At 45.9% G+C, this 14,593-nt stretch overlaps 1 protein-coding gene across 18 annotated transcripts in view; it reads left to right on the forward strand.

Moving 5' to 3' along the window:
• The window catches only part of PTPRT (protein tyrosine phosphatase receptor type T), a 1,016,018-nt gene that overhangs the window by 424,087 nt on the left and 577,338 nt on the right, over nucleotides 1-14,593 (forward strand). For all 18 annotated transcript variants that reach the window (XM_074318312.1, XM_074318303.1, XM_074318302.1 and 15 more), the window contains exon 6: nucleotides 9,755-9,929. In XM_074318312.1, coding sequence (XP_074174413.1) covers nucleotides 9,755-9,929 — 175 coding nt within the window. The remainder of the gene's footprint in view (nucleotides 1-9,754; nucleotides 9,930-14,593) is intronic.

Raw genomic sequence — 14,593 nt, forward strand, 5'->3', positions numbered from 1 at the left:
CCAGGCTCTCGGCCTCACGTGGAAAGGTGCTGGCTCGGGTAGTAGATGGCCATCAGCTGTAATCAGATGGCCATCCGCTGTTACTGGTTAGCCATTAGCCACTAATATAACTGCTGTGGCTACGCTGGCAGGGGGAGTTGGCAGGCAGGCAGGCAGAGAAGCGGATGGCAGGTTGCAGATCCTGTGGCTCCTGCTTCCTGTGTCTCCAACCCAGCCTCCAGCGAGACTATAGTGGTGTGACTCCCCTATCTATGGCTCCGTGGGTGTTCCTTTTTGGCCTCACTATATCCTGTGTTCTTGTGCGGGGAGCGGGACCAGAGTCCCTGCATGACAGTAGGTCTGTGTCATAGCTGAGGGACCCCATGCTTAGGAAACCCCAATCTTTTATTAGTATCTTTATTGAGATATCATTTACAACCATAAAGTTTAGTAAGTCTACAATGTGATGGTTTTTACTGTATCTATAGAGCCGTCCTTCTTTTCACCAGGAGGTACCCCAGATTAAAACAGCTCCTTTAGGGCAACCCGGGGGATGCACATCTGACTAAACTTTGGATCCACACAAGGTTGCATTCTCTCAAGTTCATCTGCATCTGATACCTCATCCTCCTCCCTCATTTTGTGCAACTCACCTCTAAGGACCCCTTGCCAACTCTGACCGGGAAATTTCCCCTCACACACAACATACTCATTCTTTATTTTCTCATACCTTTCTCCTATACTTTCTGTCATGCAGGGAATCATCAGGCAGGGTCTCTGCTCCCGCTCCCCACATAAGAACGCAGGACATGGTGAGGCCAAAAAGGAACACGCACAGAGCCATAGGTAGGGGAGTCATACCACTATAGTCTCGCTGGCGGCTGGGTTGGAGAAACAGGAAGCAGGAGCCACACTGTTCGCAACCCTCACTGCATCGCTTGCAGGCTCAGCCACCATCTTCTTGCTAGCCCCCATTTTTTGCTAGCGTAGCCACAGCAGTTATATTAGTGGCCAATGGCTCACTGGTTACAGCTGACGGCCAACTAGCCACAGCTGTTGGCCATCCAATCACAGTTGATGGCCATTTACTACCTGAGCCAGCACCTTTCCACATGAGGCCGAGAGCCTGGAAACTGCTCTTTGGGGCTCTGTCCCTACACTTTCTCATACCCTTTCATCACTGTCTTCCTCAGCCTAGCCTTAGTTTACACGCTTCAGATTTTGATTCTAGCTCATCCTGGCCCCAGTGCAAAAGAGCTGGGAGAAAGAGTCCTGAGCAAGGCAAATCTGCTTCTTGCCCTCATGGAGTCTATCTTCTGGCAGTGAGACAGACATTAAGCAACTAATCACAGAGTTAAATATTTCACTAATAATGTGGTCAGGCGGGGCCGGCCCAGTGGCTCAGGCGGTTGGAGCTCCATGCTCCTAACACCGAAGGCTGCCAGTTCGATTCCCACATGGGCCAGTGGGCTCTCGACCACACAAGGTTGCCGGTCGGACTCCCTCAAGGGGTGGTGGGCTGCGCCCCCTGCAACTAACAAGGGCAACTGGACCTGGAGCTGAGCTGCACCCTCCACAACTAAGGGTGAACACACAATGGGATTTATAGATGATGTAATACAGAATTGTACACCTGAAATCTATGTAATTTTACTAACAATTGTCACCCAATAAATTTTAAAAAATAAAATAAAAAGAAAAGTTCAACAACTTGACTTGGAAAAAGTCCTGGAAATACACACTGTTCCCCAATAAAGTCTGTTCCCCTTACCCAACAAAATCTTTTTAAAAATGTGGTCAGGCTACCAGGAGATAAAAAGGGTCTGCTGAGTAGGTAGAGCGGAGAGGGTTGTGAGTATCAGATAAGTGCTCTAGGAAAAAGTGGCTTTTGAGCAGAGTTCTGTGAGATGAACTGGAAACAGTTCAAGGGAGACTGTGCCATGACAGGAGATGACATGTGGGCAGGCCCTTCACCACCTGCTCATCCTCTGCTCAGGGCAATGTCTCCCTGGGGGGCTTATGCCAGGACCCTCCAGACTCTGCAGGAACTCCAAACCCAGAAATCAACCCCAAATGAACAGTCAGCCGCGCATGCTGTGGGCCCTTGGGAGGGCTTCAGCATGGCCAATCAAAATGATTTATGTCCACTTCTATTTCATTTAACTTTTAATAATCAAAAGCTATTCTTTAGAGACTGCCAAAGAGGTACTAATATGGTCTTAAATGAATCAATGGGCCGGATTTTACCCAGTTTCTAAATGCCATGCCATTGCAAAAGGATGATTACAAGTGAAAAGAATATTCATGACGAAGGAACTGTGGGGATTTCACCTAAATATGTCCAAGCCAGGAGATTTCTGGAGCAATCAGAACAATCTGCAGCTGAAAATGCTGGGCCTTATTTCACTTTTACCTTTTTTTTTGTAAATGCCAGAAGCTCAGACCAGTACATGGAAGGCTTCCAGGACCCTGCATTAGAATATCTCCTGTAAAACAGGCATAATGTCTGTTGCACACAGTTCCCTCTCATTAAAGACCGTAATGTTTCCACTTCTGCTGATTATAAATCAATTACAAGCCTGCATGCACTCTCTGAAATAATGACAGCCATTTTTGCAGGCTCTGTCTTATCTCTTTGTGGAGGGAATAATGTCATGACACACAAGAGCAGAGCGGATGGGGAATTGCGAAATGGGGAGGCTATTACAGATACCTTGATAGCTAATCGGGTACTATGAATACAGCAGCTTCTCCGTGGCTGCAGGTGCTTCTCTGGTTTCTCTCTCTAAATGGCTCCTGAAGATAGAGAGGTCTTGTGTGGGGGGCGTGGAAGGATGCCTGTGTTCATGGGTCAGAAATGTTCAGCTGTGGGTATTTGCGACCCTGGCTTTTGCAAAGAGTGTGTACTCTCAAACTAAGGCAATTTCGTCCACCTAAAACAAAACACGCTAAGGGAAGGTGGAATGCAAGTTGTTTCAAAAGAGGGAGACAAGCAGATTCAAGGGGAGCAAGAAAAAACAGAGATTTCAAAGGAACGATTGCCATGATGAGACATATGTGATTATAAAATAGGATTAAGCAGGACCACTGATTCAGCTAAAAAATGCCTTTGTTCAATTTGGAATCCGTGGGCCCCTGGAGGGATGAATCGGAAAAAGGTTCACCTTCTGGGCAGATGAAGCCCCATGGGCATATAGCTTGACAAGCAGACAGAGCCTTTGAGCAGAGAAAACAGATAACCTTCATCCAAGCGGATGCAGTCAGCCCAAGTCAGAACTCATGGCTTTACCAGTGGGGCATGGGCTGGATTTGGGTGCCATCCCTGGTCCATGGCTGGGCATCTTTGTAGAGTGACCAATTTCTCAGCCTCAGGACGTGGCCTGGATTGAAGGAATGTTTCCATTCGTGTGTTCTGGTATGATTCAGCCCCTTGCTTTTCATTGAGTGATTTCAGATGACTTTAGCCTTCAAGGCTTGGAGACCCTGGACAAGGCCAGCAGCATCGGAACTTGTTAGAAATTCAACTGATCCAGCCTTACCCCTGACCTATTGAATCACCCTCGAGGTGAATCCCTTGCATGCTAACGTGTGAGAGCCACTGCTTTAGACCGATAGAACTGGGTTAAGAAACCCTCACCTGAACCTAATCGCATACTGGATATACCATCCTTTAATAATATATTCTGAGAGTCTGTTAGCCAAGAACGAAGTTTCCAGAAAGCTAGGCATCGGGGCCTTGATCAGAATTTTTCCACCTGTTTTCTATGGAGCCCTCATTTTCGGCAAGATGGTATTTCATGTTCCACCCTCTCACACAGTCATAGGGTAACTGTGCACTGTCATATACTGGGTGGCAGCTGGGTGATGTGATTAAGGCCTCAGTCTCTGGAATCAGATTACCTGGATCCCAACCATAACTCAGTCACTCAGCAAAGTCATGTAAGGATTGCAATGCCTCCTGCGGTTCTTAGAACAGCAGCACCAGCAGTACCTGGGAGCTGGCAGAAATAAAGAATTTCAGGTTCCACTTCAGATTCACTGAATGACAGTCTGCATTTTTAATGTGTGGTTTGCATGCACATAGGATTATGATTCTGAGGCGTGCCCCTGGGCCTCTTTCTGCCTCAGTTTCCTCATTTGCAAAATAGGAATATTAATAGGACCTATCTCATCCATTATCACAATTCTGAATCACTAAGAGGATTTCTTAAACAAAAATGGCCTGGGCTCCACCCCAGGAGTTCCTGATTTATTAGTCTAGGGTGGGGCGAGAATTTGCATTTCTAACAAGTTCCCAGGGGGTGCTAATATAGTAGTCTGGGGTCTATAGTTGGAGAACCACTGTTCTAGATCATTCTAAGAGCATCGCTCTTTCCACACCAACCTTGTTTTTCTCTATGAAACATGCTATTTCAATACTCGACTTTATGTTTTACCCTTTTTGCTATCTTGTTGGAATCTTAACCCAGCCTGTAAATTCCTTTGGGCAGAAATTATACTTTCCACACTTCACACTCTCTCATTTTGCTAAATAATGTTTTGTTAAACATTGAGTACATTTCCAGTGTGATTAATAATAGAATAAGGAAAGGGAAAGAAAAACTCAGACTGCCGACACCAATAAACAACATCTACAGATGGCTATCAGCCCTGGAATTTTCTTACAAATTTACATTTCTGATGAGTTTCCAGGAGATCCTTATACTGCTGGCCCGGGAACCACCCTTTGAGAAGCACCTTCATAGGGATTTTCAAAGGATTAAATGAATTCTATCATGTAAGCAAGTCATCCGTATCTTGGTTCTCTCTAGATTTTCCCCGGACTTTGACTTCTCTTCACTGTGTTGCTCCTCTTTCCTAGCACCCTGGCATTTGCCTCCCGGTGCGTTTGCATGGCACCTGACATCTTGGTTGGGAAGTTGCACTCCACACCTTGTCTCTGGGCTGTGGTCCATTTTAGCTCCTGGCGCATCCCCTGCCCCACCCCTCCCTGTCCACTCAAACCTGCTCAGATGTCTGTGGGCCTGGATTTCTGAGTTTTTTCCTGCTTAATGAAACCTCCCCCCTGTTTTCTCCCCTTGAATTTTCTCTTCTACCCCTGTCTGGGGCTGAGACAGTGGCTGGGACCTGTGCTTCTGAAACATTCACTCAGCTTTAATCCCCTCTCTATGCTGCCACAGCACACTGGCATTTCAGCCTCTCACCATCACTGATCTTCTAAAATCCCTTCTAATCTCTGTTCCTGGGTTCCTGGGTTCATATGCTCATCTGCCTTGACCTTTAGTACCTACTTGCCCTTTCGTCTGAGCTCATCTCTCTGAACTTAACCTTCGTTTCTCCTTGCCCCTGGTCCGTCACAGTGCTATTTCCTACCAGGGCTCTGGGCCCTCTTGCTTGTCCCTGTCCTGCTCTTGCCTGCTCCCAATATGACAAGTGTGATTATCAAAAGGCCTATTTTCCAGAGACTTTATAAGACAACCTGCAATTTCCTATCTTTCGATGGGAGGAAGCCTGGTGGTTCGAGAGAAAAACAAAAAAAAAAGTGACTTGTTCAGGGGATGCGCTTAATCCTCTTTGGTTTCGCTAGAATCTAACATCATTAAGAAGAAAAGTAAATAATAGTGGAGGAGACATCAAAACAAAATGGAAACTAAATGTGAAAAAGGAATGTTTTGCACTTAAGCAGCCCTTTGCTCTTTGTGTTAGTTTTATTGCTGATGTAACAAATTATACAAACTTAGTTTAAAATAACACAAATTTATTACCTTGCAGTTGTGGAGATCAGAAGCCAGAAATGGGTCTTCCTGGGCTAAAATCCAGGTGTCTGCAGGGCTGCATTCCTTCTGGAGGCTCTAGGGGAGAATGCATGTCCTTACCTTTCCCGGCTTCTGGAGGCACCTGCACTCCTTGGCTCATGGCCACTTCCTCCGTCTTCAAGCCATCAATCATGTCACTGTGACCTCTGCTTCTGTCACCACCTCTTCTCTAACTCTGACGCCTCTGCCTCCCTCTTTCACGTCTAAGGTCCCTTGTGGTTACATCGGGTCCACCTAGATAAGCCAGGATAGGGCAACATCCTTAACTGAATCACATCTTCAAAGTCCCTTTGGCCATGTGAGGTGACATAGTCACAGGTTCCAGGGATTAGGATGTGGACATCTTTGGGGGCCCTTATCCTGCTTACCCCAGTTTTCATGGCTAAGTTCATGGTTAATTTGGAGAGTTCTGCTAACACCAGACTATGCCTTCAGGTGCTAAATATTTCCTGCTTTCTCATTTATTCATCACAATAACTCCATCAAGTGGACACTATGGTAGGATCAAATCCATTGTAAATATGAGGAAACTAAAGCTCAGAGAATTGAAATCACCTGCCAAGTTTGCACAAATTGAACAACTGATTGTGTGTTTTATTATCAGTCCCTATCCTGTCTTTCTCTAGCTCCATCCCTCTCCTCTTACAAGTGTCTGAATACCTGTATCCTGGGAGCTCACCTGTGACCACTGGGGACCAGCCATATCCAGAAGAAGATGCTTTAGATTTGGAATCAGTTGCAGATGAGGAGTTTTATATCAGTTTGGTTTATTTATTTACTTTGGGTACATTATTTTTTCTGTCTGGATTTTTTAAAATACTTTTTTATCCTTAACATTCAATATTTTTATGAACATGTACCTCAATTATTGTGGTTTTCATAAATTTTACCAAGTAGATGGTGGGCCATTTCAATCTGAAGATTTAGGTCTTCCTTTAGTACAGGAAAGTGACCTAATATGTCTTGGGATACGGCTTCTGTTCCCTTCACTCAGCTCTCTTCCTTAGGATACCAATTACTTCTATGGTAGTTAGTTGTCTGGCCTCTGTTTCATCAGTTTGTCTCTCGCCAATTCCTCTTATCTTTGCTTTCTTGTTCTCTGGGTGATATTTTACAAACCTGTCTTCCAGGTCACTGATTTTCTGCAATGATGGTTCCGTTACTAACCAACTTTTAATGCCATTTGGAATTCTGCAGATGACATTGTTATAATTTTTCCCTTAGCTTATTTTCTTTCTTTGTACTCTCTCTTATCCACTCACCTGTTAACTCATGTTTCTTAGAGCCCGTGTGTTGATTTCACTCTTGGTCTCTCCTTATTTTATCCCTGGAATTTCTTGGCTGTTCAAAGCATTGGATATCTGAGGAAAAGTGTTGTGTCTCATGAGCTATTTGGTTGGGACATAAGCATTTTTGCTTATTCCCCTTTACCTTCTACACAGCATCCCTCCTTCCACCCTGTCTTTGCTTGCTTGCTTATTTATTTATTTATTTATTTATTTATTTATTCATTCATTCATTCATTCATTCACTCACTTTTGTCCTCAGCTAAGAAATTGGTGGCAAATAGGTGGATCCTGGTCACAACCGTTACCCACACTCTCCCACATCTGGGAATGGGGGTACTTGAGGAGGTGAGTGATGGGGGAATAGTTGGCCCCACATTACAGCAACACACATGGTGTTCTCAGGATGGGATCTGAAGCTGGATGCCCTGCCTTAAAAGCCCAGCTCTGCCACTTCCAAGCTGTGCAAGCTTGGGCCTGCCATTTCACTTCTCTGAGAGGCAGCTTCCTCCTTTATACAATGGCAGTAATAAGTGCGCTCACCTTACGGAGTTTTGTGAGGAATTAATGAGAAGGCATGGAAGACAATGAGCCCATGGTACTCAGTCACTATTAGCTTAACAAAGAAATAAAAGATAAACATGTTTATGATGTTCTAAATAAATCAGATTAGAAGACACCCACCCCTTCATCACTCATCACTCACTCAACCGTCCCCACCATGGTAGCCCTGCCGGGCTTTGCTCTCCAGTGGGGAAAGTGGGCTCCTTTGGCGACTCCATCTCTTCTGAGGCTTTCCCAATCATTCAGCCAATTCTTCCTCAAATCAGGGCACATTCCTGGCATTTGCCAGAATTTCCTCTACTTCTGTTCGCACTATTTTGGGAAGGGGAACTGTGTTCGGAGTCTGGTCGGTTGTCATAGTTTGGTTCAAGTTATACCGTGAGGCAGGTCGTTGGCAGTTTCAACTCTAATGACGCCCCCGCCCCTTTCTATTTCCTTGCATTGGTTTTTGTCTGGTTATGTTGCTTAGTTTCTGGAATGGGAGGGAGTTATGACTGCCTCTCACACTGCCATGGCTTTTTAAAAAATGTCAGCTATTTTGTTAGTTTCAAGTATAAAAGCAGTACACGGTGGAGGTGGAAAGTTCAGAGAATGCCAAAAAGTAAAGAGAAGAAGAAAACCATCACCTGCAATCTCCCTGTCCAGTCTGGAGAAAGTCCGCTGGGGGCCCTGGTGACCCCGTGGTTCTTCTTGGCTTCCTGCTCACGGCCCTCCCCCGCTGTCCCACCTCATTCGCTTGGTACAGCTGAGCACTTTGGCTCCCCCTGCTCTTGTGCTCCAGTCCTGGCTCGTCACTGAGGGAGGCGATGGAAGATGACATGGATGAGTGTTGGTCACTCATCTGGTAGAACTGTTCACTTTTTGCAGGAAGCAGGGAAGATTGCATCTCGGAAGACTCAGGACATGGGGAAACTCATAAATCACAAGGTTTCCCGAAATCCAACCAGGTAGTTAAAATGCTCAATTTGACTTTTGGGAAAAATTAAATTAAAGCAGGTAGCGAGGAGAGAATTTTAGTGAAAAGAATGCTTGGCTTGAAGTTGGAAGACCTGAATAAGGGACTTACTTGCTCTGCATGTTTCCTTAACCTCGTTGACACATGAATTTTTCTAAGAGCTGCAATAATACGCACCTCACATGACACTGTAAGGATTGAAAAGGAGATCCAGGGATTGGCACATAGTGGGTGCTTAGTAAATATTTCTTCAAACTGCATCCTCATCTATGTGCCTTGCAGTTGTCATAACTTGTGCTGTGAAAGTGTCTTATTCAAAATCAGAATATCACCCCTCAGATTCAGGATGGTAAAGACAAAAATGCTGGTGCATTTACCTTGATTCTGGAAATGTTTATCATGTCGCGAGGTTCCTGGACACGGTACTGGAGGTGCAAAGAGCGAAGTGCTGCCCTCAGGGTGCTGTTTCCAGTCTACAGTGGGAAACACTTGTAGGCCAAAATGCGTGGGAAGTTTGCACTATACAGAGAGAGTGAATAGCTTCCAGAAGGCGTTGTGACCGTTGGGGAACTTCCCCCCAGATGAGCTGAACTGGGTTTTTAAGGGAGAGAGAGACAGGAAATTCCAGGCAGAGGAAAGAGCATAGACCCAGGAGGGGAGGTGCTGAAAAGCCCCCACTCATAGTCCCTGGTGGGGTGAGACTCAGAGCCTATGGGTAGAGTGCCTGGACACCAGCATGGGGCTGGGGACCACGCTGTTTATGATCACTTCATAGGCTGGGTTTTCATTAATCTACCTGAGTCTGTCTTTGGGGGAACCCTTTGTGGGTTCTGCTTCAGAAATGAAGGAAAAGGGGAGGAAGGTTAAGGGGCTAAATGCTAACCCCCAAACGCAGGTTGACCAAGGAACCAAGGTGTTTGGAAGCAGCCTGTGCCCTGTCTTCTTACCACCAGGCATCTACCTTCTTGAATCAGCTCACCAGCAAAGCTTATTCTTGAATCAGTTCACTCCCAGAAACCAGCCACGGAAACGCCTTATCGTGGAAAATCATGGGTCTCACGGGTGTGGGGGTGGGTGGAGCTTCTGTGCTTGGGGTCACCCAGGGGCATATGATGATATGATTTCTCCTCTCCCTCCCTTCCTCTGTCCTGTAGCAATGGAACGGCAGGGACACGGCCCTCATGGTCACCCGCGTGGTCAACCACAGGCGCTTCTCAGCCACGGTCAGCGTGGCGGACACTGCCCAGCGGAGTGTAAGCAAGTACCGCTGTGTAATTCGGTCCGACGGTGGCTCCGGTGTGTCCAACTATGCCGAGCTGATCGTGAAAGGTGAGTGCTACCATGGGGCCTCTCTCCACCTGGTTGATTCTAAGGGGTTTCCTTGGTTCCATCCTTGCAAATGGGGAGGGAGGAGTTAAGGGGCCTTTTCTCATCTGCTGCCCCTCCTCCTCTCGTTTAGGAGAATGAGACACAATTTCCAATTCCCCACTCCCACACCCTGCAAAACAAGAGACGCTATTGAAAATCATGCCATATTGCATTGTAATTCAAAGTTGGGTCTTACATACAGGATTCATATATGAAAGCCTGTAAGCTATATAACAAAGAAGACCTCTCCAAATTTGGCTTTATGTTGCATTTAAAGTTAGAATGAACCAATGTTCTTGTGTTTTGGTGGCATTCTGTTGCAGTGTTCAGAGAGTACAATTGTTTCTGAGGGATTTTTTTTTTTTTTTAATTGAAAACATGATATAATGACTATATTTTGGAAGGACTTTTGAAATAACCCCCTGCCCCCCACCCCACTGACCTTGATTCAGTTGTTTTTGATTTTCTGGTTCGTGTTCACCTTGCTGTATTTTGATATGCTTTCCATTAAAATATGCACCTTCTTTCCTTTTGTGCTTCTTTTAAGGAGCTGGGTATCCCATTTACTCTTGAAAGTCTATGTAATCTTTGTTAGAATGTTTAATGGTTGTAGACTATTTCATCAATTGAGTCATCCAGTTTTTAAAAATCTCCCTCCTTGTGGTCAGTTAGGTAATTCCAGATGTTTTTGTTTTTGTTTTATCTTTCCTTTGTGGGAGCAACAATTAACACCTCGATGGAGCTTTTCCGAAGAGAACATTTTTATTCTATTGAACCAGATTATTCCCTTGGATAAATTCCCCAGGGATAGAATTGGTTGGCCAAAGAATATGAGCATCTTTATGGATTTTTCTTTGTGTTGCAATATTGCTTTTGCAAAAAAAATTGATTTGACAGTTTACACTGGCAACTGCAGCATGTGAATGTACTCATTTTCCAGTGTTATGTTCACCAATTAAAATTTTAATATAGCATAATTTAGTGGATGGAATAATGAAGCCGTTCCTCTTATGCTAACTGTAGAATGGTACCTCGTGTGTTTGAAGGTGAAAATATGGATTGACCCGCCAGAAGGCTCCTTGGTCCAAGTATGGGTTGGTGTGAAATTCTTGACCTCTGTTTGATGGCCCCCATGGAACTGGTCGCCTGGCCTGGACCAGACTGGGGTTTGCAGTCCGGGATTCTCTCTTCTGGGCTGTTCTGACTCTCGATGGATATTCATATGGCTGATCATTTGTCACCATTCAGGTCTCAGCTTGAATGTCATCAGACCCCCCCATCCGTTGGCCCCCTCTTCTGCTGATGACATTCTGTCACATCGCCTTGTCTCTTTTTCTAGTAGCACTACCGCACTTCAAAATTATATTTTCCCTTTATTTGTTTATTTGGTGATTTTCGATCTCTCCCTTTAGGACGTAAGCTCTGTGAAATGAGGGGCATTTTCTGTTTGATTCATGGTTCACAGGAAGCCCCTCAGGCTTAGTGGGATGCTTGGCACAAGTGCTGACCACGCCGAATCCTATGAAATCGCCCGTTTGGCTGTTTTGACCTGTTCAATCAGTCATTTCATAAGGCTCACCCTTAAAATATTTGTTGACTGATGGATGAATGAATGGATTATTGGTCTCAGCAGGAATTTATTTCATCACCATAAAGCCGTGAATCCTTAGACTGAAGATCCCCAAATTAAGCAGTCATGAACAAAACAACTAAGAGGAAAAAAATCATCTTTAAAAATCATTTACATTGTGTGCCCTTAATATAGAAAAGAAATCATCATTTTGATTGCTTTAGGCTTCTATCTTTGTTTTTTCTCTTTGGCGCCCTAGGCTTGATTTGTGTGACAAGTGGCCTTTGCAGGCCTTTCAGGTACTTCATGAATATGTAATTTCCCGAGCTGTCCCCTTTGAAACACTCATTATACCTTCTTTATGGTGGCCTCCAACACTGGACTGGAAGCCCCACGAGAGAATGGACTGTGTTATGCTTTCCACGGTCTTGTGAGCACGTTGCAAGAGCCTGGCACAGAGTTGGTCATGAAAGAATAGGGCCCATGACTACCGGAGCTAGTGTGGCATTCTGAAGTTGTCACATCAGACAGATGGAACCAGGAAATGCGTGTTTTTTTCTTTCCTTATGTCCCCAGTTGTGGGGGAGGAGGTCTGGAAAGCCAAGTGCCGGAGGCCTGTGGAACAGAGGATGTGGGTTCCGTGGTGAGGCATTGTTGTCTTTGTTTGGAGGGGTGGCCGGAGTTCTCTGGGATGTGATGGAGCCTTTGCTGGCCGTGTTCAGCCGGGGCCAGTGTTCAGCCTGGAGGGAGCAGTGCACTGGCCAGGTTTGCGGGTGTGGTCCAGGCACCACCACTGCTCTGAAACCCCTCACTGCAGCCTTTGTTGCTCTGTTTTAAGGAAGGGGCTAGGTGGCCTCCTTCAGAGTCTTTTCCTCAGTAGGTGATGGCGGGTTGATGCTCCCTGTAACCTGGTGCCGTTTTATTACCCCTTGATGAAATCCTTTATGGGATATCACTGTTTTTAGTGCCCTTTTCTTTCCCCTATTGCATTGTATTTCCTATTTTACATTCAGTTGGGGGTAAGCTAGAAGCTGGGCCCTTGAATATAGAAGCGCCTTCACATGGGCAATCTCAGCTCGTCCTAACTGTGGCTCTGCACTTTAGTCATGTTTTCACTTATTTTACAGCAGCGAGAACAGCTCCAACCAGGTGGAGAAACAGAGAACAGTCCTAAGGGGCAGAGCTGAGGTGCGACCAGGCCTGGCTCATGCTATTTATACCACACCTGGAGGGTCTGAGTGTTGTGGCCTTGTTGGCACCTGGTGTGAGGATGTCAAAAACAGGGTGGAAAGGGTCCACACAGCAGGCAAGGTGACGGGAGTCCTTGGACCTGTCACTTACTTGCCCTTTTAACTCATGCTCCCCACCTCTCTAGAATAGAGTCGTAACTTCTAGGTTGCTGGAGAACTAAATTGAACACACACACACACCCCTAAAGAGCTAGTAGTATCCAGACCAAACAAGATCATGCAAGTCAGGGATGCCCAGAAGCAGCAGTGACCCTAAGGCTGTCACCCTGGAGTGTGTGACCGGGAACCTGTTCGAAGGTAGCAAACCAGCACATTTTGGGGAAAGTGTCTTATGAAGAATGACTCACTCACCTCTAGCGCCCCTTGCCCCGGCTGAGCCAGGATGCTTGAATACTTTAATACTAAAGTGTTTGTATTTGGTAAAAGAAAGGGAAAATAAAAAGTCTTCCTTTTTTCAGGAAAGGGAGAAAATCTCAGAAAAAAAAACAAAAACCAAATATTCTCAGGGGCTAAGTGCTCTCTCAGGGCATGGGGTTGCTCCCTGAGCTGAATTCCCTCTTCCTGGTTTACACATCACACAGATGAGGTGGGCTGAGAGGTGGGAAGCAGATACTGGGGTGTCACAGAAAGAAAACCACCCCTGGAAGCCTTTTTTCCAGGTTTCCTCCGCTGAGTTCCAATTCAGAGACAGGAAATATCTCTGGAGCTGGGACGCCCAGGTTTGAATCCTGGTGCCATCTTGGCCCAGCTCTGTAATCTTGAACATCAGCCTCTGTCAGCGTCAGCCTGCTCGTCTGGGAATGGGGCTAGAGGACCACCTCCCTCAGAGGGGAGGGTGTCCTGAGGACTATTGGAGACAGTGGCTGTAGGAGTTCTTAGAACAGTGCCTGGCCCACTGCCCTATGCGTGTCTGTTCAATAACATAAATAACTTGCCGATGTGGGTAGGATTTCCCAGGTAAAGAAGTATAAGGTAGTGAAGGGCTGGGTGGGAAGGTGGGGACAGATCACGTGACCCAGATCCCGATTTAATTGCTATGCTTGTGGCCTTGATGAAATCATCTAAGGCCTCCTCTGCAAAGTGGGGACCAGTACTCTCTCCCCAGTCATATGCTGAGCATAAGGAAAGGGAGAGAGGATATATAAAAGTGGGGGCCAACATGTGGGCTTGGGAACATGTGGGTGATGGGGTTCACCTGGTCCCCAGTCTGCCTGGTATCATTCATTCAGAACTCAGGCCATGCTGGGGTTGGGAAGTCACTGGGCCTCTCAGTGTGGGAGGGTGCCAGGAGCTAGTGGCCCCTCTGACGGCGTTCATAGCAGGTGCTTCCACTGGGCCAAGCAGTGGAGGCCCAGGCTGGGTCTCTGTCTTTCCCTAAACAGGCATGTTTATGGCTGGCTTGGTCACGGCTAATGTGCTATCTTGGGACGGTGAGCATCAGTGCTTCTGAAGATGCCATCTAATTGGAGTGTAGGTAATATCCAATTCTCGGGCGACGCACAGATCAAAATGAAAGCAAATTGGAGTTACTTAATTCTGAGGAGCTGTTTATTGAGTTGTGATAATGTACCTGGGTGTACATTAGATTACTCTGTAATTGAGGTTTCGCTCAATTGACAATCGGGTCCCTTGACCTACCTTTTTCAGACCAGTGCTTGTAAGTGCACTTTTTGTCTTCCAGTTTCTGGGTTTCCTAGTGTCTTTGGTTTCGAGGTGTTTTAACTTATCCCAAGGACGTAAGTATCTTCACCCCAAGTTATGCAGATGTGGTCCTGATGAAAATTCGCTAACATAAAAAAAAAAAT

Source organism: Rhinolophus sinicus, linkage group LG13, assembly GCF_036562045.2.
Source record: "Rhinolophus sinicus isolate RSC01 linkage group LG13, ASM3656204v1, whole genome shotgun sequence".
NCBI classification, from domain to species: Eukaryota; Metazoa; Chordata; class Mammalia; order Chiroptera; family Rhinolophidae; genus Rhinolophus; species Rhinolophus sinicus.